Source organism: Anabrus simplex, chromosome 2, assembly GCF_040414725.1.
Source record: "Anabrus simplex isolate iqAnaSimp1 chromosome 2, ASM4041472v1, whole genome shotgun sequence".
NCBI lineage: Eukaryota > Metazoa > Arthropoda > Insecta > Orthoptera > Tettigoniidae > Anabrus > Anabrus simplex.
Genome location: NC_090266.1, coordinates 1,231,940,302 through 1,231,968,071, shown reverse-complemented (window position 1 = coordinate 1,231,968,071; position 27,770 = coordinate 1,231,940,302). Strand labels below are relative to the sequence as shown.

At 41.2% G+C, this 27,770-nt stretch overlaps 1 protein-coding gene across 1 annotated transcript in view; it reads left to right on the top strand.

Annotated features, from left to right (window-relative positions):
• Positions 1-7,725: 7,725 nt before the first annotated feature.
• The window catches only part of LOC136863841 (uncharacterized), a 202,604-nt gene continuing 182,559 nt past the window's right edge, over positions 7,726-27,770 (top strand). The window contains exon 1 of the mRNA XM_067140175.2: positions 7,726-7,903. Coding sequence (XP_066996276.2) covers positions 7,726-7,903 — 178 coding nt within the window. The remainder of the gene's footprint in view (positions 7,904-27,770) is intronic.

Genomic DNA, 27,770 nt, shown 5'->3' with positions numbered 1-27,770 from the left:
GTATAAATACGAGTATAAGACAATGTGTCCCTCGCTTGCCTCGTAAGAGGCGTCCGTGCCCTGGCTCCAGGGCAATATTTTTTGTAGAGTTGACACCGCTACGGCGGTGGACTTATAGGGAGAGATAGAGAGATAGAGATAGAGAGAGAGAGAGAGCGCACATCTGCCCCTTTAAACCCCCTTATACTCCCCGAAGTCAATGCAGCATAACCATTGTGGGATAACCTATCATGCCTAAGATGACAGCCTTGGCACCCATGAGGATTGGTGCCGTCAAGATGGCTGCACTGAGGTTAGTGATGCGTTCTTCTTTAAAGATGGCAGCTGCCAGCTGTCAAGAAAGCACTTGGCTTTGTTTACAAACAAGAGCACGTGGCTAAGCTATAAGGTTTATTGCCGTGAAGATGGCAGCACTGAAGTTAGCGATGGTCCGTTGTTTAAAAATTACAGCAGACAGCTTGACAACTGTCAATTGCACGCGGCTTTGTTTACAAACAAGAACACGTGGTCATGACGTCACGGTGTCAATGACTTTTGGTCGGGGTCAACGACCTCGGGTGCTGAAGCAGCAGGACAGGTGTTTAGAAATCTCACAGCTCCACAACTATTGTGCAGTATTACTACTGGTGCCATTTCTATGAAACATGGCACAGACTGAAGTAGAGCCTGAAATTCATGAAACTGCATGACATCGAGCAAACTGGAATTCTCAGATTAAGAGCTACATTTTTATTTATTCTGGACTGGGAGAATCGTGGTGAACCGGTGGTAGTTTCGACGTTACGATGGGCTGCCAAGTGTAAACGATGTCTGGTTTCATAGAAACTTGGCAGCAATTGAGCTTGGAGGATAATTGTAAATGGATCACACAGGGGAAATTTCCTAAGATTACTAGTGTAATGGTAAATATTTTAGGCCCCAAATTGCTGAGATAGAAAGATTTCGACGAGACGCGCCAAAATCGTTGCATTTCTATGATATTGTCTAGAAATAGAATCTCGAAAACAATTTACTTTTGAGTGTCAAGTTAAAGTAGAGCTGATGATGACGTATTTATCTACCACTAGACCACATGTGTGATTAATGCAACAGAGTTCGTTCGTACTGAACCCGACAGGGGCATGATCCAAGGACCTTTGGTTGATATTGATCTTCGTAATTACGCACGCAATGCTATTTAAGGAAAACAATACTGAAATTGATTAATATTCATATAATTAAGACAGGTTATACGGAAACTAATTAAAATTCATACCATTAAGATAGATAAATTGAGTCTTTTAAAGTTATTTTAGGAGATTTCTTTGTTTGCGGCCTATTGCGCAATATTTTCCTTTGTGTAGCGGGGGCCCGCAGTGGAACGCAAGCCCATCTGGACCCGGGAGGGGTTATGAATGGGGAATCCCCATGACATCACTCGAGAGAAGACATCCCTTCCTCAAGACTCAGAGAATGAGGAGAAACCAACTTTTTCGAAACGAAATATAGGAGCCATCTTGAATTCGGACTATCCAACTTAATTCTCTACGATCTAGAAATTAATGAAACTCGAATTCTGGAGTCGTCTCCCGATTTAAAAGGGGTAAATGTCACTGGGACATTTATTTAGAGTGTCTAATGTCCCCTTTCTTGATAACTTTCAGAAGAAGAAAGAATATTGTGTTGTTTCTGCGTGAAAAAGTACCGGGGCCATCTGTTTATTCTCATGATACCTCCTCGACGAAAGGAGTTCACCCCGCATGGTAGGGGAAGCCGGAGAGACTTTAATTAATTACAGAAGATTCTACGAAGTATAATCATACGGATATGTCTCAATCACATAAGGGGAATATTGGTCACCTGATAGTTGTACTATTTGACCTCTAATCGGCCGGGGATAGGTCATATGCAGATTAGGAGTGAGAGAAACAGTCTCCTAGTAAAAGCACTTCCGAGGGCGAAGAGCGTCACTCGGAAATCGCGGCTTACAGACGGCGAAGCTATGTGCAGTTGAGCTTCAATCGATCCTTTGTTTGAGTGAATTTAAATTAAATTTTCCAGTGAAATAGTGTACTGTGCGTAAATATTGCATAGAATGGATAGGCGTGACACCAGTGATTAAACTTTAAAGATCAGGGACGTGTCGCAAACACTCAATACAATTCGTAATAATATTATTATTATTAATACGGCGCTACTGTGTTGAATAGAAACAAAGGTACGCGGGATCCGATACTGAATTGCGGATTGCAAGGAAATATCCAAAATCGTGGCCGGGCATTCAAACTGAACGTAACTCAATAGATTGGAAATAAATAGTGACGTATTGTGTGCCTAGGAATACTAACGGCGGTCTCACCATCCTGGAACTACGGACCTCAAGCCTGAAGGAAGAATGGTGCCACCAGTGACTGCTTTGGTACCAATGGACCAGCACTAAACCAGCAATGGGCTTCCCTAGCTGACAACGGGTCAACAAGTGATGGAGATGAGTATTTACTGTTTATATTACATGGCATGATTAGAAGGGGACGGGAAACATTTATCAGGGCCTGAAGATATCATGTTAGGGATAACTTAATTGAAATGTTTTAGTGCCGAATGGAGCACGTAGCTATGTTTTCTCATTTTATTTAGCTAACAACAGGTCTGAGTAACGTAATTGTAAATAATTTTGATTATAAAGTAATAGCTTTGTATGTGGTAGAAAATTTACTCAGTTAGTTTATTTTTGGGAGACGTGTGTTCGATTAAGACGTCAGGAGACTAGTAGTTCGCTAAATTCAGGAAAAATTTAAGTTAGGCTGTAGTTGATCTTATATTAAAAAATGCATGATTGATAAAGTATATAAGTATGTGACACGGGACACCAGACCCACGAGAAATGAAGACGGAACTGATGCCCAGGCCTCCATTCGATATATTTAGGTAGGGAGTGTTAAAATCGAAGCTGGATTATTTGATCGGATTTATTATAATTTATTTCCATGTTAATTAGGTTGATCATTGTATGAATATTTAATTAGAAGTTAATTACTGTATGAATTTTTGATGGAGTTAATTAGTGTGTGGATATTTAATTCATCATCGCAATACCGCCTGACGATTTTAATGAGAAATTAATTATCTGTTAATCGCAGATTTATTAGGGATTAATTACATCGTCATCATGAGGAAGCTCGGCATGATCATACAGTATGATCTAAGTACCAGGTGAATCGTGTAGGAAGGTAGTGTAATAATCAATCCATCAGTAATAATAATAATAATAATAATAATAATAATAATAATAATAATAATAATAATAATAATAATAATAATAATAATAATAATAATAATAATAATAAATTGTAGTGACGGTGATTATACAAATATTGGTATCGTAAGAAAACCAGTGTCGCGTTGTGAAGTCATGACAGTGTAAAAAGAATATGTGTGTTGGATTGAGGTGATGTATTGAGAGCCGATGCAATTTGCTTAATGAGCAACGGAGCTCAGTTTATAGTGAACGAACCCCAAGATGGGGTGTTTTGTTAAGAAAGGGCGTGTTACGCATGTGAAGGCCAAGGCCATCAACTGCCCACGGCAGGGGTTGGGGCGTTTGACCTACTGAAGAGAAGTGGGTTTTTTTGTGTGTGCTTGTCCGCTCGTATAAGAGGGGAGCCTTGAGTTAAAGAGAACGAGGCCCGTAGGAATCGACTAATAATGGGAATATTCAACACGCCAGAATGAAGTAGTCGCTAATAAATGACGCGGCGATTGGTACCAGTATTTGTTAATTCACTGTCATTACTCATTTGAGTATAATGTAGCTTAGGGTTTCCAGAGTCCCACTTCCATCCAAAGGGGTGTCAGTTCAGTTCCCGACAGCGGCATTGGTACTCCAATGCTCAAACGAAGGCTGGATTTCTCACGTGTTTAGTGTATATAATTTATGTTTCTCTAAGTTGTTTATGTATTATGTTTTGAATATAATTAGTGCTGGCTATGGTTCTGACCATCGGCGCGGCGAACTGCATCCTAGTGAGGGTCGGTTCAAACCCGGGCGTTTGTTCCATATTTGTGTAACTTCTTTCTCGGTATTTCGTTGGGAAATAATTGTGTGTTTTAGTATAGGGGTTGCTCAGACTTGTTGCATGCATGTTAATCTTATTAATCAACAGTATCATATAGCTTCAGTGTGTCTGGTAAATGTTTTGCCGTTCGTATCACGCCATGGCGAATCGCTTTGCGATAAAAAAATACTCGGATCCATTACATACGACTATGAGTCGATAACAAACCACATCAATTATTAATAACTCATGTAATTTATTTGTAATCATGGATGCGTCATTTCCATTATCATCAAGGTCTAATAAACCGCCTGTATTATTTTGAACCTTAACCCGAATGTGTTCTCATTGTAGTTAAGTATGCCCATCATCCTACCCTGTACGCCTATAAGATAATGTTAGATAAGCGCCTATTTTAATATACTTTCAACCCTTTGTCGCCCTGTAGATATCTCAGGCCGGTGCCTTTTAGGGGTACAGGCGGGTGCAGTACACGGTCGGTTACATCTTAGAGTGAACCCGGATGGGTTCTAGAGCCCATAAAGCAGTCAGCGCGATGTTGATTTTTCGTCAGCGTTGACAAAGGTTTCAAGGGCGGAAATCATTCTCTTATTGGCTAAGTCTTGTGTAGGACTTCGCCTGTATGAAAACGTAGTCTTAAAACGCGAACCAGATGAACTTAGAAAAGTAGTCGATATTGGACTTATACACTTTATATGTTATAATGTGAAAATCTGCATTTAATTACGAGCTGGTGGAAGATAGTAATTGACCAGAAACATCGTGTTGGCACATAAATATGACTGTGGCCAAACTAACTAATGCCTGTATGACGGTGAATAGACGGCTATCCTGCGAACAAGTCAAAACGAGGTGTCTCGTACATTTGCGTGTCACTGTCCATAAACCCGAGTGCATTTCTTCAAGAAACAAGAAATGCGTCTGAGGGCATATATTTGTTTATGTTATTATTTTCTGATGATAAAATAATATATTTAAAAACCAAGAAATATATCTGAAAACCCGACTAAAGGGAGATAATAACTGTCAATGACCGAGGCAGCCACCGATTTGCCGTGATGGAAGTCGACGTACATGAATGAAATTTGGTGAGATACCATAAATAAATGTCATAATCCTTCCATCGCTAGGTCATTGCTTCCATTTTGTTTCTGTGGCGCATTTTGGCCATCCTTTCTTGATCAGTAATGAAAATAATGTATAATGTAAAATTAGTTTTATATTTGAGTAATCCATCTCGGAGCAGCGAGATTATACATTTATGTTTGGGTAATAATTATGTTTACAGTAGCGGGACGATTATATTGTAGTTGGGAGGGTGTCTAATTCCTTAGTATTAATTTTTATATCTGATTTTGGCAGGTAAAGTTATTCGAGAAATAATTTGGAAATTGGGGATCACTTGTTTGTGTTTGTAATGACATTTGATACACATATTGGGCATGCTTATTCCTGGGGTTGTAATTTTCGCAAATTTTCGTTCCAAAAATCTCTCAGCCTTGAAGAGGAACCAAGGAATTTCTTACTTGAGAATATGAACGTTGTCCCGAGGAGCTGCAGTGTACAGGAACAAAGAGGGGGATGAAATGCGTACAGTCCTCCCAGCCGTTTGTGAACTGCACTATTTTTACCACAACAGAAATGAACATAGAGTGATACGTTCAAGAAAGAAACAGTAAACATTTTAACCTGTTCTCAAGCAAACACTACATTTATCGTCGCTGCTGTATCTCAGTACCTCCCCCGTGGTGTAGGGGTAGCATGCCTGCCTCTTACCCGGAGGCTCCAGGTTCGATTCCCGGCCAGGTCAGGAATTTTTACCTGGACCTGAGGGCTAGTTCGAGGTCCACTCAGCCTACGTGATTAGAATTGAGGAGCTATCTGACGGTGAGAAAGCGTCCCCGGTCTAGAAAGCCAAGAATAACGGCTGAGAGGATTCGTTGTGGTGACCGTACAACACCTCGTAATCTGCAGGCCTTCAGGCTGAGCAGCAGTCACTTGGTATGCCAAGGCCCTTCAAGGGCTCTGGTGCCATGGGGTTTGGTTTTGGTTGTATTTCAGTGTGTAATATCAAATCATTCAAACGTAAGCTGAGGAATAGTTCATATTGATAGATCATTAAATGAGCAACTTTTTCTTTTTAGTTTTGGTTCTTCTCCCGGACTCAGCGATGGATGCCATATCTATCCCCAGTAGGTCAATGTCAATGTCGGAGGTACAAGTGGAGATGAGGCCTCACCCGCTATGCTGAACAGGGGCCTTGTAGCGGGGATGGCGGAAAGGAGGGAAGGAAGTGGCCGTGGCTTCAAGTTAGGTTCCATCCCGGCATTTACCTGGAGAAAAAGAGAAATCTACTTCGAGGATGGCTGAACTCGTCTACTCAGTTGATCTCCCGAGGCTGAGTTCTCGTATAACTTTTCAAATTTCGTGGTCTCCAGGAGTGGCAACTACACTACAGAGGTGGATGTGACATTTAGTACTTACATTATCTAATAAACGGCGGAAGTTAGGTTAAATGTGACTCCTGCGTAAAAGCAATATGTTAATGGTTGTTCAAGCGATCCTGGGCGTTTATTCGCGTATCACTTCTTGGGAAAGGCATATTTAATTTTCCTTAAGTTTCGCGCTATAGGCTAAATTACCAGTGAACAAAGGCCTGAAACTTCGTTACGTCAGGTGAGAACAGAAACCGAGGTCGATAGCTGCAGTCGCTTAAGTGCGGCCAGTATCCAGTATTCGGGTGATAGTAGGTTCGAACCCCGCTTTCGGTAGCGCTGAAGGTGGCTTTCCTTGGTTTTTCATTTTCGCACGAGGCAAATGCTAGTGCTGTCCCTTAATTAAGGCCACGGCCACTTCCTTCCCACTCATAGCCCTTTCCTGTGTTATGGTCGCCGTAAGACCTATCTGTGTCGGTGAGACGTAACTACTAATAAAAATAAAAGAAGTTAGTGGGAACAGAACAATCTCAACCTGTTTTGTGCGAAACGTGTATTATAGTATGAATCTCCATCGCCGATATCATTCCAGTCTAAATTATCTATACAAATAAAGTAAGGTACACTTCAGACTCTGCCATATTGTTCGTTTTAATCTCTGTAGGTTTCGACACTGCACACTGACACAGTAATCACGCACACCCCGCTCCCGACCCGAGAGCCCAGGGCCATCAAGCCGGACATTCAGAAGGTAATAAGATGTTTACCTTTAAAATCAGAATGGAATCATCTGAAAATTGGAATAACTGGTTTTTTCCTCATAGTAGGTAATTTTCTTTGAAGAATTCTTCAAGTAAGGGATTTGATTTAAAGTCTTCGTCTTTTTCCGTCATTACTGATTGATTTCGTCGTACCTCATGAATAAACCGGATGTTATTTATTATCGTCTTCTCAAGCCATAGAGCCTACTATTATGCCCAACCTTAATAAGGGTGCGCGTACCACTGGTTGGAAAATGTTCGTCTTGTTGACCTTGATCTTGAATAATAAATGGAAGAGGGTTTCTAATTTAAAATCTCACGCAATATTGCTCGCACGTTTCAGAAAGGAGCAGCGGACAGAAGGAGGACACCATAACTTTCACTGTTCGGTGTGCGGGGAGCCGGCAGGCCCACTTTCACCTAGAGAGCCGCCGTCAAGCCATCGTGCCACAGTGTAGCTCGAGTCAGAACAACATGAGGACCTCACAATTGCTCTTGTTCGTGGCCCTCTTAGCCGAGGCGCTTGTAGCCCTGGCGCCAGCGCAAGAAAGTGCTTTTGAACTTCCTGTGCAGCTCATTGGATTTCCGGTCATCATTATTGCAGTCCGTCTATCCAACTTCGTCAAGAAACTGGCTTATTCACTCAATCCGCGTGAGTATTACCTCTTGTTACAGTATTACGAGACTGCACTACCTGAGCACATCTGAGTGAAAGATAACCGTTATTAGACTATGTTATCCGATATATGTGGAATGAAATCGTAATTGTGGTACTGAGTCTGAATATGACCACCAGAATTCTAAGCTTGAATTCCAAAAGAGATATTACTGATTGGTCTTTTTGGACTGGCTTTGTAATCGACACGTGTTTGAGTGCGATGTCGAATTTCTATTAAAAGGCAGTGAAAATGATATTACCATAAAAGGGCTCTCGGATTCTTAAATCCATAGAGAACTATTGGGAAATAACATTTACATTTCTGTTTCATTCTCTTAATTATGTTGTAGACTTTGCTATGCGTGACGCTACATCGAGTGCAGTACGTTGGACATGGTTATTTCTTTGAATTGCATGCGTTTTCATCCAGGTTATTTTATCTGTGACACTCTAGGATACTACATGTTAATCGGACAACATTACAAAATATTTCTTAACTACTGTAAGGTTGAATGGAATGAAAATAGTCCATGTAGAGTTGTTGCTTTACGTCGCACCCACACACGCAGGTCTTACGACGCCATGGGCTAGGAGCGGGAAGGAACCGGCCGTGGCCTTCAGCCACAGCATTTGCCTGGTGCGTAAATGAAGAAAACACGGAAAACCATCTTGAGGGCTACCGACAGTGGGGTTCGAACCCACATCACGCAGTCACTCGCTCGGTATGTACAGAGGCAATATGAAGTTCTGGCATTGCATGTTGACGGCGCAAGGTGTTTCTTTCCAGCGTCACAGACGGACAAAAGCATTTCTGCAAATTCAACTTAATTCTGCCAACTGCTGTTCGAAGTCTATTTGGTTACCCATTTCTCTTTGTGACCACAAGGGAGAAATTCGTTTCGTTCCATCCAATTTGAAAGACACTCACTTCTTTCCTTGCATGTTTCCATCTGCTTTCCCTTCACAACTGTCGGTTGCACGAAGGAAGCTTTCCCTTGATGGGGCAGGAAGGTACCCATTATATTTCTTTGTTCAAATCTCCCCACCAGTAATACCAGCTAATTATTCGACTAACAATTGTTATATTACAGATTAGCAGTTACCACAGATTTGTTCGCGAATATTTCGTAATTTCATAAAAGTAATCGTCCCTCGGTTCTCATCTGAAAATCCCTAAATTATAAAAACTCACCGAAAACTTGAGTCTCCTTTACCTAAGAATCTTTTTTGTAAAGAACATTTGTGGTACTGCCTTTTGGGGCTAAGATGACCATGCGACATACAACTGTATGTATCTCTCTCAAGTGGAAAATAAAAATAAAAAATAAAAATGATACTTTTCTTTAAAGAGATTCCAAATACATATTTCCACGTTTGTAACGTATTCAGTTTTTGAGATATAAATATCCGCATAAAAAGAATTCAACCCCTTTATCAGTCCTTACCCCCACCCCCATTCATGTGGGTTTTCAAAAAAATACATGTTTATTTATTTTTATAGGTGGTTCCCAACACCAATTTTCACGTCTGCAACATCTTAAGTTTTTTAATATAAATATCCTTATAAAGAATAATTCAACTAATTTTTAACTTTTTTCAGCCCCGTCAAGTGTCCTTTCCGAAAACAAAAAAATACATGTTCCTATAATTTTTAAGGACTTTCCAAATACCAAGTTTCACGTCTGTAACATGTTAAGTTTTGACATATACTGTAGATATACCTGTGCACCTTTTAAAAATTCTCCCGCCTTTTCAATTCTTTTCACCCCCTTAAGTGGATTCTCCGAAAACAAAAATGGTGATCCTTTATTTTCAAAGGAGATTCCAAATACCAGTTTTCACGTCTGTAACATCTTCAGTTGTTGAGATATAAGTATCCTCATAGAAAGAATTCAATTTCTTCTTCACTTCTTTCCACCCCTCTCTCTTAACTCGATTTTCCGAAAACAAACAAAGACGTGTTTCTTTATTTTTAAAGGAGATTCGAAATACCATTTTAACGCCTATAACGTCTTTAGTTTTTTTAGATATCAGTATCCTCATACAAATAATTCAACTAACTTTTCTATTCATTCAACCATCCCCTTAAGTAATTTTCGGAAAACAAAATAAAATATGTTTCTTTATTTCTAAAGGAGATTTCAAATACGAATTTTCACGTATGTAACCTTCAGTTTTTTAAATATAAGTATCCTGATAAAAAGAATTCATCTACTTTTTCATCCCCACCCTACAATTGATCCCCCCCCCCCCAAATGCGTGTTTTTGTATTTCTTAAATTAGATTCCAAATACCAATTATCATGAATGTAACACCTTACTTTTTTATATATATGTATCCTCATAAATGAATTCAACTCCTTTTTCATCCCCCAGCCCAAGTAGATTTTCCACCAAAAATGTGTATTTGCTGATTTTTAAAGGAGATTTGAATTACCATTTTTCACAACTGCAACACCTCTAGTTTTTTAGATATAATTATCCACTTAGAAATAATTCTAAAAATATTTCAATTCTTTCACCTCCTCAAGTGGATTCTCGGAAAACTAAGAAATACGTATTTCTTTATTTTTAAACGAGACTCCAAATTTACGTCTCTGAGGTACTGTAGACATAATCTTTTTTGTAATTAATCCTCTTTGTAAATCCTTCAACGCTCCCGCCATGTATTGGATTTTCGATAAACAAAAACAACACGTGTTCCTTTATTTTTAATAGAGATTCCAAATGCCTATATTCATGTCTGTAACGTCTTCAGTTTTCGAGATGTAACTATCCACACTGAAGTTGCAAAAAATATGTGTTTCTTTATTTTTAAAGATGATTTTAAATATCAATTTTTACGTCTGTAAACTGTTACGTATCTGAGGTATAGATATGTACATTTAAACAATTCACCCCCGTTTTTACCCTCTTAACGACGGAATTTCCAAAAATCGTCCCTTAGTGAGCACTTGCACTCTAATATAAATGTATCCTCAAAATTCCATTCCTATATATTCAGTAGTTTTGGCTCGGCGATGATGAGTCAGTCAGTCAGTCAGTCAGTCAGTCAGTCAGGACATATTATTTTATATAGGCCTATATAGATTGGGTGAAGAACCGGGTTCGGTCGTAAGGTCATGTGAGGTGAATGAAACCTAGAACAGAAATGGAATCAGCCATGGAGCGTGTTAGTAACAGAGGGAGACCTTGAAAACAGTGGTTGGAATTGCGGTCTAATGATCTTAAGGAAATGACAGGTAGGAGTAAAATACTACTTGCAAGAGGAAAATGATGGCATAGACTTGCAGACTGAACGCGGAAAGGTACAACAGTCTGCATGAATGTGTGTCGTACGTTTTCTTGATGATGATGATGCTTTTTGTTTTTAAAGGGTCCTAACATCTATGGTCATCGGCCCAGTCGTACGTTTCTTAATGGTAGAGAGTATGAAGACCATAGATTAAACGAAATAGTCTTACACCAGGCTACATCGCCAAACCTTTCTGTGCTGCACTATTGTATCCTATAAACGAGTACCAGAGTCTCATTATGTTCAATCGTTTCTGTCCGTTACGACTCTTTGGTTATCCATAAACGTGGCTACACATTCGATGACATACTGTAGAACGTATGGGTTATTATGTGGGGGGAAATAGCTTTGCTTCAGTTCTATGCAGTAATCGTGAATTAATAAAATTATTTTCTTAATACCGTGAGAATACTTCAAGTGTATTACTAAAAATATTTGAGCAGAATAGCTCGTCCAGTCATACAGTTGTGTCCTACGGACAATAGGGAAATTTTAATTGTTACCTCCCACTTACCATTTTTTCGGTTTTTGGAGACTCCGAGGTGCCAGAATTTTGTTCAGGGGGAGGTTTTTAACGTGCCTGTAAATCTACCGACTCGGAGCTGACGCATTTCAGCAGCTTCAAATACCACCGGACTGAGCCAGGATCGAACCTGGCAACCGGAGCCATTCATCACGGAATGTGAACTTTACACCAAGAATAAATAACCATATGAAAATTGTAACAAATATCAAAAATGTATCATGAATTGGCTTCCTATAAAGAAAACTGGCCGCTGCATTTGGCCGTATTCTCTCAGCGCTACGCATCGAGGTGCAACATCAATCAGCCATGAAATGTCGCATTATGTTCACTGGCCGGGCGAAGTAGAACCAAATCTCAACCAGTTTATGCGAAACTCTAATTCATGCCATAAAGGACAATTCCGTTCTTCAACTCACTTCTTCTTCTTCGACCGCTAGCGCATACCTGTGCGAACTGTGGATTTGGCCCTGTTTTACGGCCGGGTGCCCTTCCTGACGCCAACCCTATGTGGACGGAAAGATTCAGGGTAGTTGCTAGTGTGACGAGGAGAGTGATGGGATGAACAAAAATTCCCAGTCCTCGAGCCAGAAGAATTAATCAGACGCGATTTAAATCCCCGAACCAGCCGGAAATTGAACCCGGGTTCTTCTCAATAGAAGGCATTTGGGCAAGGAATTGGACTTTTCTTCAACACACTCACTTCGGATATTACGACTTAAACTTCGTCGTCATATATCGCACATATATACTGCAAATGCTAAAATAGCATATTCTCAATTATATTCGAAACGCGTAGCTCCTTGGCTTTTGTTCTTTCAATTACTTGACTTTGGCGCTGTGTGCGGATTTGGCTCAGTTTTACGGCCTATGCCTCTGCTGACGCCAACCCTACATAAGGAATGTAATCCGTAAGGGTTTGAGTAGTATAAGTCACGGGTTCTGCGGCCTCCTCTTCCTCACGCTCTCGGGAGAGGCCTCCACCGCCACCGCAGGCTCTCGGGAGAGGCCTCCTTCTCACGCTGGCTAAGAGCGCAACCCTAACCTCAAATCCGCCATATTGAGGGGTCTTAACCTAACTTTTTATGTGTAACAGAGCTAGCCTAACATCATGGAAGGGCCTAACTTCAGTTTTACGGCCGGATGCCCTTCCCGACGCCGATTGCACAAGATGGCTTCTTATGAGGCACCGCCTAACCTCACATCCGCTATCTTGGAGGGGCTTAACCTAACTTATAATGCACAAGACAGCAAGTCTAACCCATGGAGGGGCTTCACCTCAGTTTTACGGCCGGTTATACATGGCTCCCTATGAGACGCCTTAAGGGTGCCTGCGAAAAATGGCTGCTGCTCTTATCAAGAAAGCTAGCTGAGAGGAAAACCTGCCGTGCTAGATTCATTAAATTTGGGGCTTAAATGCAAAATGTTAATATCTCGAAAACAGTGCATCGTAGAGCAAAACAGACAAATTTTTTCTGCATAATACTTAGGTTCTCAGTATCAGGAACATGATAGCATATGAAAACAATAGTGTAATCATGAAATCAACGGTTTGGTTCCTACTTAGGCCTTTTGGCATTTGCTCTGTTTTAGCTTCTTATGTCGTGTCTTGAAGTAAGTTTTCGTAACTTGATCAGGTCTTGGCATGGTAGAGAGTATAACGTACCGTGCTAGAAACAACGGTTCGATTTATTAAATTTGTGGCTTAAATGCAAAATATTAAATATCTCGAAAACGGTGCGTCGTCCAGCAAAACGGACAAAATTTTTCCGCCTAATACCCAGGTTCGCAGTATCACGAACGTGAAAATATAAGAAAAATGTAGTCTAATGATGATATTAATGGTTCGGTTTCTACTTAGGCCCTTTGGCATTGACAGCTATCTAAATCTACAAGATGGCTGCTATACATAGCGTCTTATGAGATGGCTTATGGGTGCTTGCACAAGATGGATGCTGCTTTTATGAGGCACCCTAGGGATGCTTGCGCAAGATGGCGGCTACAAGATGGTGGTTATACATAGCTTCTTATGCGATTGCCTAAGGGTGCTTGCACAAAATTTCTGCTATACATAGGCTCTTATGAGACGCCCTAGGGATGATTGCGCAAGATGGCAGCCACAAAATGGCGGCTATACACAGCTCCTTATGAGACGGAGTAGGGGTGCTCGCACAAGATGGCGGATATACACAGGCTCTTATGAAGAAAGCTAGCTTAGAGGCTACTGCGCAAGATGGCGGCTGCTGTTATGCATGCTGTGGAGGGCAATTTGAAATTCCACGTGCTCTCGTTTATAAGCAAAGCTACGTTCTTTTTGACAGCGGCCATCTTTAATCAACGGAGCGTCAGGCTGCCATCTTTAGCTACTACCTCTGAAATGTGGTGGCAGCAATGTCCACGCGACAGCTGTCACCCGCCATCTTTAAACAATAACGCATCGTGCAGCTATTTTTACGGCACTAAACCACATCCTTATACATGTGGTGGAGGGTGATTAAGAAAAATTCCGCGTGCTTTTTTGACAGTTGTCATCCGCCATCTTTAACTAACAGAACATGGTGCTGCCTTCTTTACAGCACTAAACCTCTTACCTTTGAAATATGGTGGTGAGTAATTTAAAAAATCCATTAGCTGTTATCTTTAAACAGTAAAACTTTAGTGCATTCGCGAACCTACCCTCTCATCTACCATCTTGAAGGAGACTATCCTTAGTTTACGACAAGATGCCCTTCCCAACGCTAATTACACAAGATAGCACTTAGAGGTTACTACACAAGATGGTGGCTGCTGTTATGATCTTCTCCTCTGGTAACATGCATCGCGAAGGCTAGAGTGAGCACGTTCTGCAGTGATGACGTCATTGTGCATGTTTAGACTTAATCGTTTTCTCAGGAATAAGTAGGCAAAGGAATGCAATAAGTATGCATCATGAAAGCAAGAGTGTTCATGTGCTGCAGTGATGACGTCATCATGGTTGTGCATGTTTAGATTTGCAGATTACAAAAGAAGTGAATGAAACGTGACAAAACTAGAATCGAACACTGTACCCGATGTCGTTAACTTCAACATGCGTTCAGAACATTGTTTGATGTGTTCAGATCACTAAATAAGTAATAACAAGACTAGAATCGGACACACTACTCGACACATGTGTTTAGAACATGTCAGGGCTACATTTGTCCTTAGAAGATCATATTACCGCACATTCCTTGTAGGGCTAAAGGGCTAAAGGGCTAATTGGCTAAAGGGTTAATGGGCAAAGGGGCTAAAGGGCTAATGGCATAAGGCCTAATGGGCTAGGGTGCCTCTCCTCTCTTTATCCGGGCTTGAGACCGGCTCTACGTCTAGAGGCGGAGTTAACACCCTAAGGAAGGGATAATATTGGAAAATAATCTATACGAATATAGCTACTCGATCGACTATATACTGCAGAATGATGGCGAACATTGCTAATGGGATGTTTTGGCAGGACAATGCCCGGTTTCACACTGCACGCATCTCCAGAGAAGCTCTCTACGACATCACAACCTTAGAATGGCCCGACAGATCCCCGGACCTCAGACCTATTGAGCATGTGTGGGACATGATGGGTCGACAACTGGCCAACCGTCGTCAGCCAACCACAACTCTGGAACAACTGATCCGTGCAGTGCAGCAAGCATGGGCCACAATTCCTCAGGAAGCGATCCAGGGCCTCATTGACTCCATGCCTCAACGAATTCATCAATGTATTGCAGCTCGTGGAGGACACATCCTGTATTGATTGTTGTCCAAACTTGCGGTCAGAGGGACCTGAAAGTGTAATCATTGAATCACAACCGAACACTCGTCCTGCATGTTCAATTGCAGCGATGTAGCACCACTCCTTCTGGATGTTGCAATTTCCATTTTCTTCAGTGCGTATATATATATATATATATATATATATAGGTAGGAATAAATTATATGCAGTTTCTTACATTAATTGAACTGATATAAATGTCTATATGTGCAGCACATGTTTCATGACATAAGCTCACACACAATATGATCATTCGACTACGTAAATAATAATTAAAATACCAATACTAAATGGATGTACATCACTTCATAGCCATACAATAATAATAATAATAATAATAATAATAATAATAATAATAATAATAATAATTCGAGCTCGATATTTGCATTAGTTACCCAAGGGTGAGGGAATATTGTTTATCGCACTTGCGTCAATATCCCCTCTATAACTTGAAAAAATTTCTACGTTATGTCACACACGTCGACTTTGCCTTGGACGTAGACTGCACCTTCTTTCTTCATCGTAGTCCTCCTCTTGACCAGTATATGCCGTGTCAGGGGCTGGGGTTGCCTCGCTGCGAGCCTCTTCCTCGATGATTGTCGATGTGTTCTCCTCACGATGACCACATGGTGCTCTGCCATTAGTAGCTTCTCCTCCAGGCTTACTCTGTATGCGCAGGGTTTGGGTGACTCACCGGAACTCCGATGCGTGGACCTTGACAGGAGAGTTGGTCTTCAGTAAGTAGACTCCATGGCCCAGCTGCTTATCCACCTCGATGGTACCAACACACTTAGGTGCGAGACCTGTGTGAAACAGTCCAATCTTATTACTGACTGGGTGGTTACGTCTTAGTACTTGTTGACCTGGTAGGAAGTTCTGGGTCTCTTCGACACATTGAGCGTTGGCCTGGGTAAGGGATCTCTTCTTGGCCAAAGCTTGCTTCTCTTTGATGTTCTGCTGCCGCTGCTGACACTCTGCCACGGAAACAGCTGCATCTTCTTGAACCGAAGTAGGTGGTGGACGAATCTCCCAATCCACGGTGCCGTACAGTTGCCGACCAGGAAACAGCTTTGCTGTGGTATAACCGGTGACACGGTTAATGCGTCGTCGCAGGGCAGAGTGACTGTGGTATCTGACGGTCCCACAGTCGATGTTCTTTGTCTGTAAGTTGCACTGGTTGCATCCTTTTCAGCTCCTGGTTCCATCGTTCCGTTTGATTTTCCCTTGGATTGTACATAGAGGTGGTCCAGTGCTCCAAACCACATTCCGTAATCATTTGCTGCCACTTACTTGACGTGAACTGACTCCCTTTGTCTGAGAGAATGCACCATGGATAACGGTGGCGGCTGAATACCACGTCTTACAGGCTGGTGATGCATCCCGTCGTGGCTTCAGGTATCGGAAAGGCCTTAATCCATCTTTTGAAGAGGTAAGTGATTACTATGAGTCCTGTTTTACCCCATGGTGTTCTAGGGTAAGGACACATCATGTCCAGGGCTATGACTTCCCACGGGTGTTGTTGCCGTCTTCCTCGTTGGATGGAATCTGGATTCTGTTGCTCGCCTCGGTACAGCCACAGATGTATCACCCCTTCACTTAGTCCAGGATGTCTTTCCGCATGTTGACCCAGAAGAACCTTCGTCCTATGAACTGAAATGCCTCTTCGCCTCCTGGATGTCCGGCTTCCGTGCTGTCGTGGAACTTCTTGAGGATGTCCGTCGTGTGCTGTCTGGGGATCACAACTACTGCAGGCCTGTAGGAGAGGTGCGACCTATACATCAAGAGTCCTCAGTCAACACGGAAGTTCTTGTAGCACATCCTGAATTCCCTCGGAACAAGTCGACTATCGGTGTTCTGTCTCCAAATCAACTGCGTCATCCTCCTACAGGGCTTGTCTTGTTTCTGCCACTGTTTCATCACTCCCAGATTAAGTTCCTTCTTGATGGTCATAAGGAGAGGTTCCTTAGGCTCACTCTTGTGCTTTACGTGGAAACTCCTCGACATTGTGCTCCTAGCTTCAGGTTCCATCGCCGATGCCTATATAAGCTGTCTGCTCCTATGTTCGTCGGTCCTCGGACGTGACACACATCGAAATCAAATTCTGCGATTAACAGGGCCCATCGCGTCAATTTGGATTTTGATCCAGAGACCGAGTTCAACCATTTGAGAGCGGCGTAATCTGTGTAGAGCTGGAACTTCCTCCCCTCCAATTAGTCTCTGAAGTTGCCCATGACCCACACCACAGCTAAGGCTTCCTTCTCGGCCGGGCAGTAGCGTTGTTCGGTGGGAGATAGCTTCTTGCTGGCATACTCGACATTGTCCCTTCCGCCATCACTCCTCTCCTGGAATAACACCGTTCCTAAGCCGGAATCATTGGCGTCCGTCTGCAGGCACATCTTCCGTTGAGGGTCGGGATGGGCTAGACCGGAAGCGTTGCATATCGCAGCCTTAATGCCTTGGAATGCTACCTCTTCCTTGCTGGTCCATCGGAACGGGCGATTGTTATGGAATAGATCGGTGAGTGGTATTGCCTTATCTTCAAAGTGTGGCACGAAGCTGCTATACCATCCACGGTAACCAAGGAACTGACGTACTTGTCGCTTGATCCGTGGGCGTCCATCTTCTTTGATAGCTTGATTCTTCTCCGGTTGCCTTTCTAAGCCTTCAGAGGTTAGGACATGGTCAGGATACTCTACGCGGAACCGGCGAAGTGTCACTTCTCCAGTTGGCAAGTCAGTCCCTGAATCTTCAGTCGTTCCAGCACTTTCCTCAGATGTAAAAAGTGTTCTTGAAAATTCTTGCTGTGAATTAAAATGTCGTGGAGACACACTTGGCAAAAATCACCAACATATCCTGATAATACCTTATCCATCAGTCGCATGAAGGTGGCAGGAGAATTCTTCAATCCAAAGGGCATTATTGCAAACTGGTACAATCCTCTCAGTGTCATGAAAGCGGGCAGTGGTCTAGAATATTCCTCGACTTCCACTTGCCAGCATCCGGAGTTGAGATCAAGCTTGCTGAAAATCCTAAACACACTTACTATTTTCAGCGAGCTTTTCAGTTCAGGCATGGGGTAGGCATCACTAACGGTCTTCTCGTTCAACCTGCGACGATCCACACATAGGCGATACACTCCATTCTTCTTCTTCCGTAGGACGGTAAGTGAAGCCCAACCGGATCTAGAGGGTTCGACGAGACCTTGCCGTTCCATCTATTGAATGTTCTGGATGACGAAGTGGCGATTATCAGGGTTGATTGGATATGGACGTTGCTTGATGGGCGAGGAAGCTGCATTGAACGGTATGCGTTACCGTGGTAATGCGTCCTATTTTATTGGTGATGTGTTACGGAAAGTCCTTTAAGGTGTGTCTCATCTCCTCTTCTTCACTCGGTCGAAGATGTGTTAACTGGATATCTCCTAGATTTACGTCTACTTCCGTATCCTTGTGAGGCCACAGATTTCCATCGTGCCAGGCGACCCTCAGATGTCTGTCTTTTCAGAAAAAGACTTCACGAGCTACATAGGCTAGGATCACCTTGCATTCCACCAGAAAATCATGACCTAATATCGCACACTGAGAATAACACGGCCACAACTCAAAAAGGTAAAATTTACAGGAGGGAGATTTGAAAGTTTGCTTCTTGCATATAAAATCAGATTATTCATATATCAAAGTAACTGTTTATTACAATTACTTCGGTATATACACTTTTTTACTTTGGTCTACATACGCTTTGATTTATGCAATTGTATGCGAGATAATCTGATTTATATTTATAAAATTTGTACTTGTGGCCTTATAATACCAGCAAGGTAGATGATTTACTAACAATACTTCGAAATTGTAATGGAAAGTATGAATACCAACTTGCATAATGATCACAAACACACTTTATTCTGCAACATTTACTACACAATAACTTAACCAAAAACCACTTTTATAATATTCAAAGTACAATAATTTTGTCAACATAATTCTACAGCTCCTCACATTGGTAATCAGCTTCCGTAAGGTCCGCTTGTCTGTCCTATTCATTTTGATCATGAGCTTGTAGGCTTTTAAAGAACTGGTGATGAACTCTAGGAATGACACCAGCTGAACACAAGTCGAGGAGGTTATTTTGGGTGGACATGAATAAGCCTGTTCCAGAAGTGGTAAACTTGGACGTCCTCTTACGTGTATTGTTTTAAAGTCCTGGTCTTCGTAGTCTGTTTTGTAGAACAGAACGTTGGCTGAATCCTTTCTGGTTTTGATGATTTTGAAGGAATTCCAGTCCACTTTCTGGCCATCTTCGTTGACTGTGAAATTCTTACCCATATTCTTCGCCAGTTGTTTAAAATCCTTAATGTACTCCGTCGCAAGCTCTCTTACAACGTATGGCTTTCCTTCTTTCTTAGCTAACTGTACCAGAGGCACCCACTGCGTTGGTGTATAAATTGGACCTGATTTCAAACTCCTTGCTTTCTGCTTCTCGATTGTAGAATGCATACTATATCCTTCGTTCTGTGTATGTACAGCTATCAAATATTTATGGGTAATTTGTGGAATACTAAGTGTCTGTACAGCAAAGAGGTACAAAGATGCTATAAATTTATTCTTATTTTGTCCACCAGCATTATCTGAATAAAATACAACACGTTGATTCTGGCAATGTTCTTCTAGAAAAGTCAAAACACAAGTTCCAATTTCATTGACTCCACGATTAGCTATGGATTCGTTCCAAAAGAAACAGTACCCTTCCTTCTTTCCGATATCATAAACAGTAAAATTATAACAATTCAACTTTCTCTTCTAGTACAAAACTGAAATATCACCACATATTGCTTGAAGGACTGCCTGTAAATCAAAGCATGATACAGTCAATGACCCTTCATTAGCAAGAACACTATCTTTGGATTTCCCTTCTCTAGTTAGAAGTTTCCTTCCGCAATGATATTCATACATTGCTCCTTTCTGTTCCTTTTCTTCATCACTGGCATTTTTGTAACTTTCACAGAGCGCACACTGATCTTTCTTTGGCACAAAAAAAAGAAAGATTGAAGTCTGTATTGAAAATTTCCCTATATAAACTGAGCTTCACTGAAGGAAGTCCGCTTTTGGTTTGATTTTCCCGATACAGTCGGTACAGCTCCCATCTAGATACGCTTTACTTGTTTGAGCTCGAAGATAATGCGACTCTGTTCTGGGGAACGAGCGTATATGTACTGTTCCTTCAACGCCTCATCAACTTTATGCTTTGTGTGTTTTCCGCGTTTCTCCTTCTCTAAAACTCCATGTTCGTCAACTTTATTCGAGCAGTTCCTTATGAACTTATCTCCTACATCAAGAGTTTTCATAAAAAACTGCTTACAGACCCTTATTTTATTTCCGTCTACAAGGAAGTAGTACGCAATATTACATCCCCTCTGGCTGCCTTCTTTTGAATATCTGTACCTTGGTTGCACTTTTTGGGAGTGACTGACCACAAAATTACGCTGCAGGCCATAGTCTCCTAATTGCCAGTAGGATTTATTGATTTATGCTTGTCTTTCCTCTGTAATTTTGGTGGGACATTGAAGACGGCACTTTTTCCCACAAACACCTCTAACTGATTTCGTAACTATTTCTTTATTGGTTACAGTGAGGTATGTCTGACCTAAATTTACTCTTGTTCGCTTTCCATAACTCTGGCTGACGTTTCCTTTTCTTGCTCTACTTCACTTTCACTCTCGGTAGAATCCTCTGTTGTTTCTATTTCAGGCACATCACGCTTTTCAAAATGTACTAATTGTGAGATATCACTATCACAAACAAACTCTTCCAGAGCCCTACTCTGCTTCCCTCGATTGACATTCTTTTCTTGTGAACCGGTCTGCAAAAGAGAAAAAATAGACCCTCTGTACTTCGTCTGCTTGTTATGACTTAATTTGAAAGAACTACCTATAGCATGTTATTTATAAAAATGTACCTCTGAGGCCATTGTGTTTGTATTGCACAAAGCTCCACTCGTCCCTCAACAGTTAGTGCATGTTGCAAGTGGTGATCTGATACTCTGAGGGAGATGAGCTGCTTTCACAGGCACGAGATCAGTGTAAACCTTTTCTTCACCGGCGTTTATCTACAAGTAACAAAACATAAAACTGACATTATTATATTTTACACAGTTATTACTACCCAGGTGATTTATCCAATGGATATTAGATTTCTGAATTCAACTTGCCTGTAAATCATCACTGTCTCTATCTGGTTTTAAAATATCGAAGTCGCTTTGGCCCTTTGTAGGTGCTACAGGGGTACTTCGCATCTCATCAAGTTCAATTCCATGTTGGTGTTCAACAATCTATAACAAATTAATCAGCCTTAGGTACGCTCTCCGTTCCCTCATAATTTCATGAATATTTAAGAAATGTACGAGTATGAAAAACAGCAACAGGGTACAAAGTTACTGCTTCCAGTAGTACACTAAATATATTAAAATAAACGATCAACTTAAACCCATATACTTCCAGTTACAGCTATGATAAATCCCAGATATAATTTTGATCATATTTACAGGTGGCTGCTTACCCCCGAATCATAATTTGTGGCAGGATGGAGCACCATTATCATCATTTTCCTTATTCGGGAAGATCCTGTATTGTTCATGTCCATTTTGATACATCCAAAATCACAGAATAAGGCAAAACTGATGAACGCAACGCACGGAAGTTTCTCTACTATAATCACTAAGGAATTCCCTCCAATTCAATGTACATTATTAATGACAATAAGGAAACTGGATTTACATTGTAGCAACAAGAGCCCTCCACTCAGAAATGTGAGTGTAATAAGGCCACAACCTAAGATGCGTACCTGCACAACAGTGAATTGGTATGGAATGCAAGTATAATACAGCCATATGTCAAAATGTGGCTATATTGTTCTCACCACTAAGATTAAGAAACCAAAATGTTATAAGGAATTATCTGCCCTAAGGTGGAAAAAAATTAAAATATATGTATGGCCATGTTACACTAAATAGATCATGACTAGATGATATTATTACTTGAATAAAACGAAATATATTTGTTTTGGAGATCAGTATGCGATATGATGTCAGGTATCAGGTTCTGAATCCCTGCAATATCAATAAAATTACAACAGGCATGTTACAGGTTACTCCGTCCGCTGCTCTCACAACCCTTCCGAGATGGTGAGACTTCATAGGCGATAGTAATCTGGCGACAGCCCTGTTGGCAAATGAATCGCTTGCTTGGCTGACTTGAGTGGCTGAAAAATTCTCGTTGCTAATCCTTAAGATGATAGCTGGGCGGGAATGGCCTATCCTACTCACTATGTGACCAATCCCTCTCCTACATGACCAGGGTTGCTCGTATGTCAGGTCTTGAGCCCAGTCCTAGTTTCTCCGACGTCAGGGTTGGGCACTTGTTCTTCAGGTGTCCTGTTCTTTCACACTGGTAGCACTTCCTAACTGCGCTGAGATCTTCCGTAGCTTTCCTCTTGTATTCCTCCTCCAGCTGGGCGATGATTCTGCGTGGATCGTCAAAGGATCTTGGTTGTGATACTTTCACTAGGGGTCGAATCTTATCGTGGAGTAGCTCTGTGATATCTGGTAAGATCTCGTTTTCGCTTCTTTCTGGGTGCAGACGCTTGAAGAGTTGGTACTTCTGTAGGACGAAGGCACTAGCTCTTGCCAGTGGATTGTGCCTCAGACAGTACCTTCCTTACCACGGAGCTCTTCAACCCTTCGGAATTAAACCAAGCGACTAATTCCCTCTTGAAGTCCGTCCAGTTTAAAATTAAACCCTTCAAGTTATCCCACCAAGTAGCAGCTGGCCCCTTTAATGCCGGTGTGATGAGTTGCACGAAGATGTCCCCTGGTAAATTAGTCCTTCCCAATAGGTTGACCGATCCCTCGACGAAGCTAGTAGGGTTCTCCTCCAGTCGCCCGTGATATTCTAGAAGGCTCTCTATAATCACCTTCGGGTCTAGGTGTGCTATATTGCCGGTTAGGTTTGAGGGGTTTAGAGGTGTTGGGATACGTCCTGTTTGCGTTACTCTATCTTCTACTGCGTGAAAGATGTTTACTCTTATATTCTGCATATCTCCCTTGATGGTCGAAAACCTGTTTTCCAACCTTCCTTCAACAGCAGAAATACGACTCCCAAGATTTCCCCCGACGTGAGAGATACGGCTTTCAAAATTTCCCTCGATATTAGAAATCCTCCAGTCAGCCTGTATCCCTTTATGACTTAAATTTACACTTCACTTCGGCCGAATCCACTGTTGCGAACGACGAAACAACATATCGGCCGCACATAACAAAGTTCAGTTCCATAGGCGCACAAATACAATTTTGAAACAAATCAAATGGAGGACCAGACTGCCCCAAACGAGCAGACACAAACACATCACTCACAAGGTGATTCAAACATTCATTACACATGAATAAAACACTGCATATTTACATATTATGTACAACAAATTCGGAGGTACACCAAAACACGTGTACTGCTGTCGGTCGCCATGTTCAGTGTCTGGGTAAAACAAAAACGCAGCAGCACATTGCCAACTGTTACAAAATGAAATGCGGCAGACGAGTACCAACACAAAAGCTGCAACATACTCCCCCCTTTGAGGGATCTCAACACTCAAAATCAAAGTCAAGTGTTCATGTTCATCACAGACAAATTAATGAAAAAATAAACTCAGATACAACATATACAAATATACAACTACTAGCGAATGTACCCGTGCTTCGCTACGGTATTCTACATTGTATTCGAATATCGAAGTAAATAGTGTACATGCAGTAAATAAGATTGTTTTAAAATTGCATGTCTCTTAGCGTTATCCGAGAAAGAGCATGGGGAGGTCCCCGTACGTTGTTTCCAATGTAAAGTGTTTGTTACGGAATTGTGATATAACGGCAGGCTCACTTGCCTACTGCCATTCACAATCGATTTGAGAAGTTTATATTATAATTGCAGGCCCCATTGCCTACTACGCGGACAGAATCGATTTGGGGAGTTTTCGTTAAAATGGCAGCCCCCTTTCCTACTTCCAGACAGATTACAGTTGAGGAGTTTCTATTATAATGGTAAGCAATTACCCTACTATCACTCGAAATTGAGTTGTGCAGTTATCATTATAATGCCAGGCCCATTTTCCTACTGCCAGCCAGCTTACTGCCAGTCACACCAAGTTGGTGAGTTTCCATCAATATAGCAGGCCACTATGCCTAATGCCAGTCACATTTTAGATGAGGACATTTGAATGGGTGAAAACCATAACGGTATAAGTAACATTTTGGTCATTCAGAGAAAAAGACATTTAAACATCTTCAACACTCATATAAAGCATGGTATTTGTAGTTATACCACCCATCACTAGAGCGCAGAATATTACCGCTATCACTTGTATCCCCTGGTTGGTGAAAGGATACATCCTCCTGGAGTTACATCCTGCACTTAACTCATTTTTTAAAGAAATGTCACTTATACCGTTATGGTTTTCACCCATTCATTTGTTTCTAATTGCGGGCACCCTTGCCTACTGCCAAACACAATCGGGTAGGGGAGTTTTAAACAAAACTGCATGCTCACTTGCCTCTTCAAGTCAAATCGAGAAGGGAACTATTCATTACAATTGTAGGCATTCCTTACTAATGACAGTTACACAGGAGTTGGAGAAGGAACCCTTTCCTACTGCCAGTCAAAGTCGGTGTGGGGAGTACTGATTACAATATCAGACTCACCCTTTCTCGATCGCTAAAAATCGACATCAGTGAATATATATAGATCGACATACGAAAGTATATGCGTGTTTACAATATTGAAGACCTTCATTTACAGATAAACTGCTACTAAACGTACGTCATATCGACAAAAGATCATACCATAAGACACGCCGGATTTAGTGGCCTAAATGGCTGGTCCTATGATATGTCATCTATCCTTGGGTCAGATTGAGTTAGAAACGTGGAACAGGGTAAAGGTTTTGTAAGATTATCTCACATTACATTACTTTTCGGATAATTATGTGACAGCTACATACATAGCATTTGGCTCACATATGCCTACTGGGTGGGACAATTTTCGTGAAGAGTATGATGATTCTGTATTTCATATAAGTAATTGAAAGTATGAATTATGCATGTGAAAATTCCAAATTGACTTAACATCGATTAATAGAGAAAAATCAAACGTAAAAGGGATACAGATACGGCAAAAAGTCATAAGACAAAGGTTGTAGATCATTCCAAATTGAACGGAGATTGTGCAATCCGTTATGTGATAGGAATTTCCGAAGGTGTGCACCATCATTAAAATTGCCTGCATATTTCGATATTCTTCGGGGATAAAAAGTGAAAAATTTAATGATCTAGGATGTTTTCCGTTCGTTACAGGCTAAAACGTATAATTTTGTCAAATTTCAATTATCTTCTTTTTCTTCTGGCAGATTATGCCGCAATCTGGATTTTGGGCGAGGCGGGTAAAAATTAGGACCAAAAATTATGGATATGGTCATTATTACCCCTTAAACGGAAAGCTGTACGAAAATACCGCCAAAATAGTCAGTGTAGAGGCACACAGTCGTTACGATTTCATTTATATAGTTAAGGAATCTGCTCCATGTAAACCACCTTTTGGGCTATGTCCGCTGGACTTAACCTGCAAAACTGACCATTCATGATATCTCCCTTATTAATCCTCCTGACGAAAAAATGCACATGAAAAGAAAGGTTTAGAGGTGGAATTCCATCACGTTTGTTCGATTTCCAGTCAGGTTGCTCTTGTTCTGTATATACTGTGGAAGAGTAAAATCACCATTTGTGTTCCCTATAAACCGCCAGTCGATTCCGGAACATGAAATGTTATTTACGTGTAAAACCTACCTTTGGACAGGTGGATGCTAAATATAAATTTTGGTTCGAATGTCTTCAGTAGTTTTCAAGTTGTAAGGAATACGCTTTACACGCACCCACTCGTGAGTCAAGTCCGATGGGACTTGTACAGAAAAACGGTCCGTTAATGATATCTCCCTTATTAATCCTCGTATCGAAATGATGCACATGAGAAAAAAGATTTAGAAATTAATTTCTACCAAGGTAGGTAGATTTCCATTAAGTTTGGTTGTGTATATTTTGTGGAAGTGCAAAATCACTGTTTCGGTTTCGTATAAACCCCTAGTCAGTTCAGGGATTTAGAAACAATATTTGCCCTAAAACCTATCAAGGACAGGTGTATTCTAAATATGAGTCTTGGTGGAAATACATCCAGTAGTTTGTAGCACTCGCGTACATACGGCGTAATTAAGGAAGAAAATAATACAGTTAAGAAAGTTGAAAGTAATAGAAAATGGGTTATAACTGAGGACAGCCGGATAACGACAAATATGTAAATGCCAAGTGAATATATTGGAATATCAAATGCCTCTCAATAAATTATGCTAGTGCGAGTTATGGATATAATAAAGCGGTAACAGAGGACAAATTTAGGTCCAGTGATTCTTAGGTAAACAAATAATAAGAAGATGACTAATGGTGTTATTACTTAATCTATTCGAGGGCGGTTATAACATCCAACGATATTCCGCCAATATCCCGCAGATGGGCCGATTGACGCCTCTCTTGCCATCTACCGAAGGAACAACCAGGAATTTAAAAGCATGATGAGGAAAATGGCAATACGTTACTTCCCTACTGGCATGCAGTCAGAGACGTTGCCATGGTAACCTGTAGATTCGTTGTCAGTCTGTCGGTCACTAAATGGAGAGCATGATACCAGCAGAAAATTGTAAATTTCTCCGTCATGTGAAGAGTAAGGCAAATTATGAACATAACGAAAGTTATTTATAATGCAGAGACGTTTCACGTACGGTAAACGAAGTTTACAGAAAATCAATAGTATAAGAGAAAATGGAGGAAAACCATTTTGGTTTTCCTATAAACACCCCGTGTATTCAATGATTTTAAAATGATATGCATATCGATACCTTCCCGGGATGAGTATACTCTAAATATGAAGTTTGGCTGAGATCTATCCAGCCGTTTCGACGTGATGGTGGAAAAATCATTCTGGTTTTCCTATAAACCCCCCGTCTATTCAAAGATTTTAAAATGATATGCATATCGGAACCTTCCTCGGGATGAGTATACTCTAAATATGAAGTTTGGCTGAGATCTATCCAGCCGTTTCGACGTGATGGTTGAAAAACCATTATGGTTTTCCTATAAATCCCCCGTGTATTCAAAGATTTTAAAATGATATGCATATC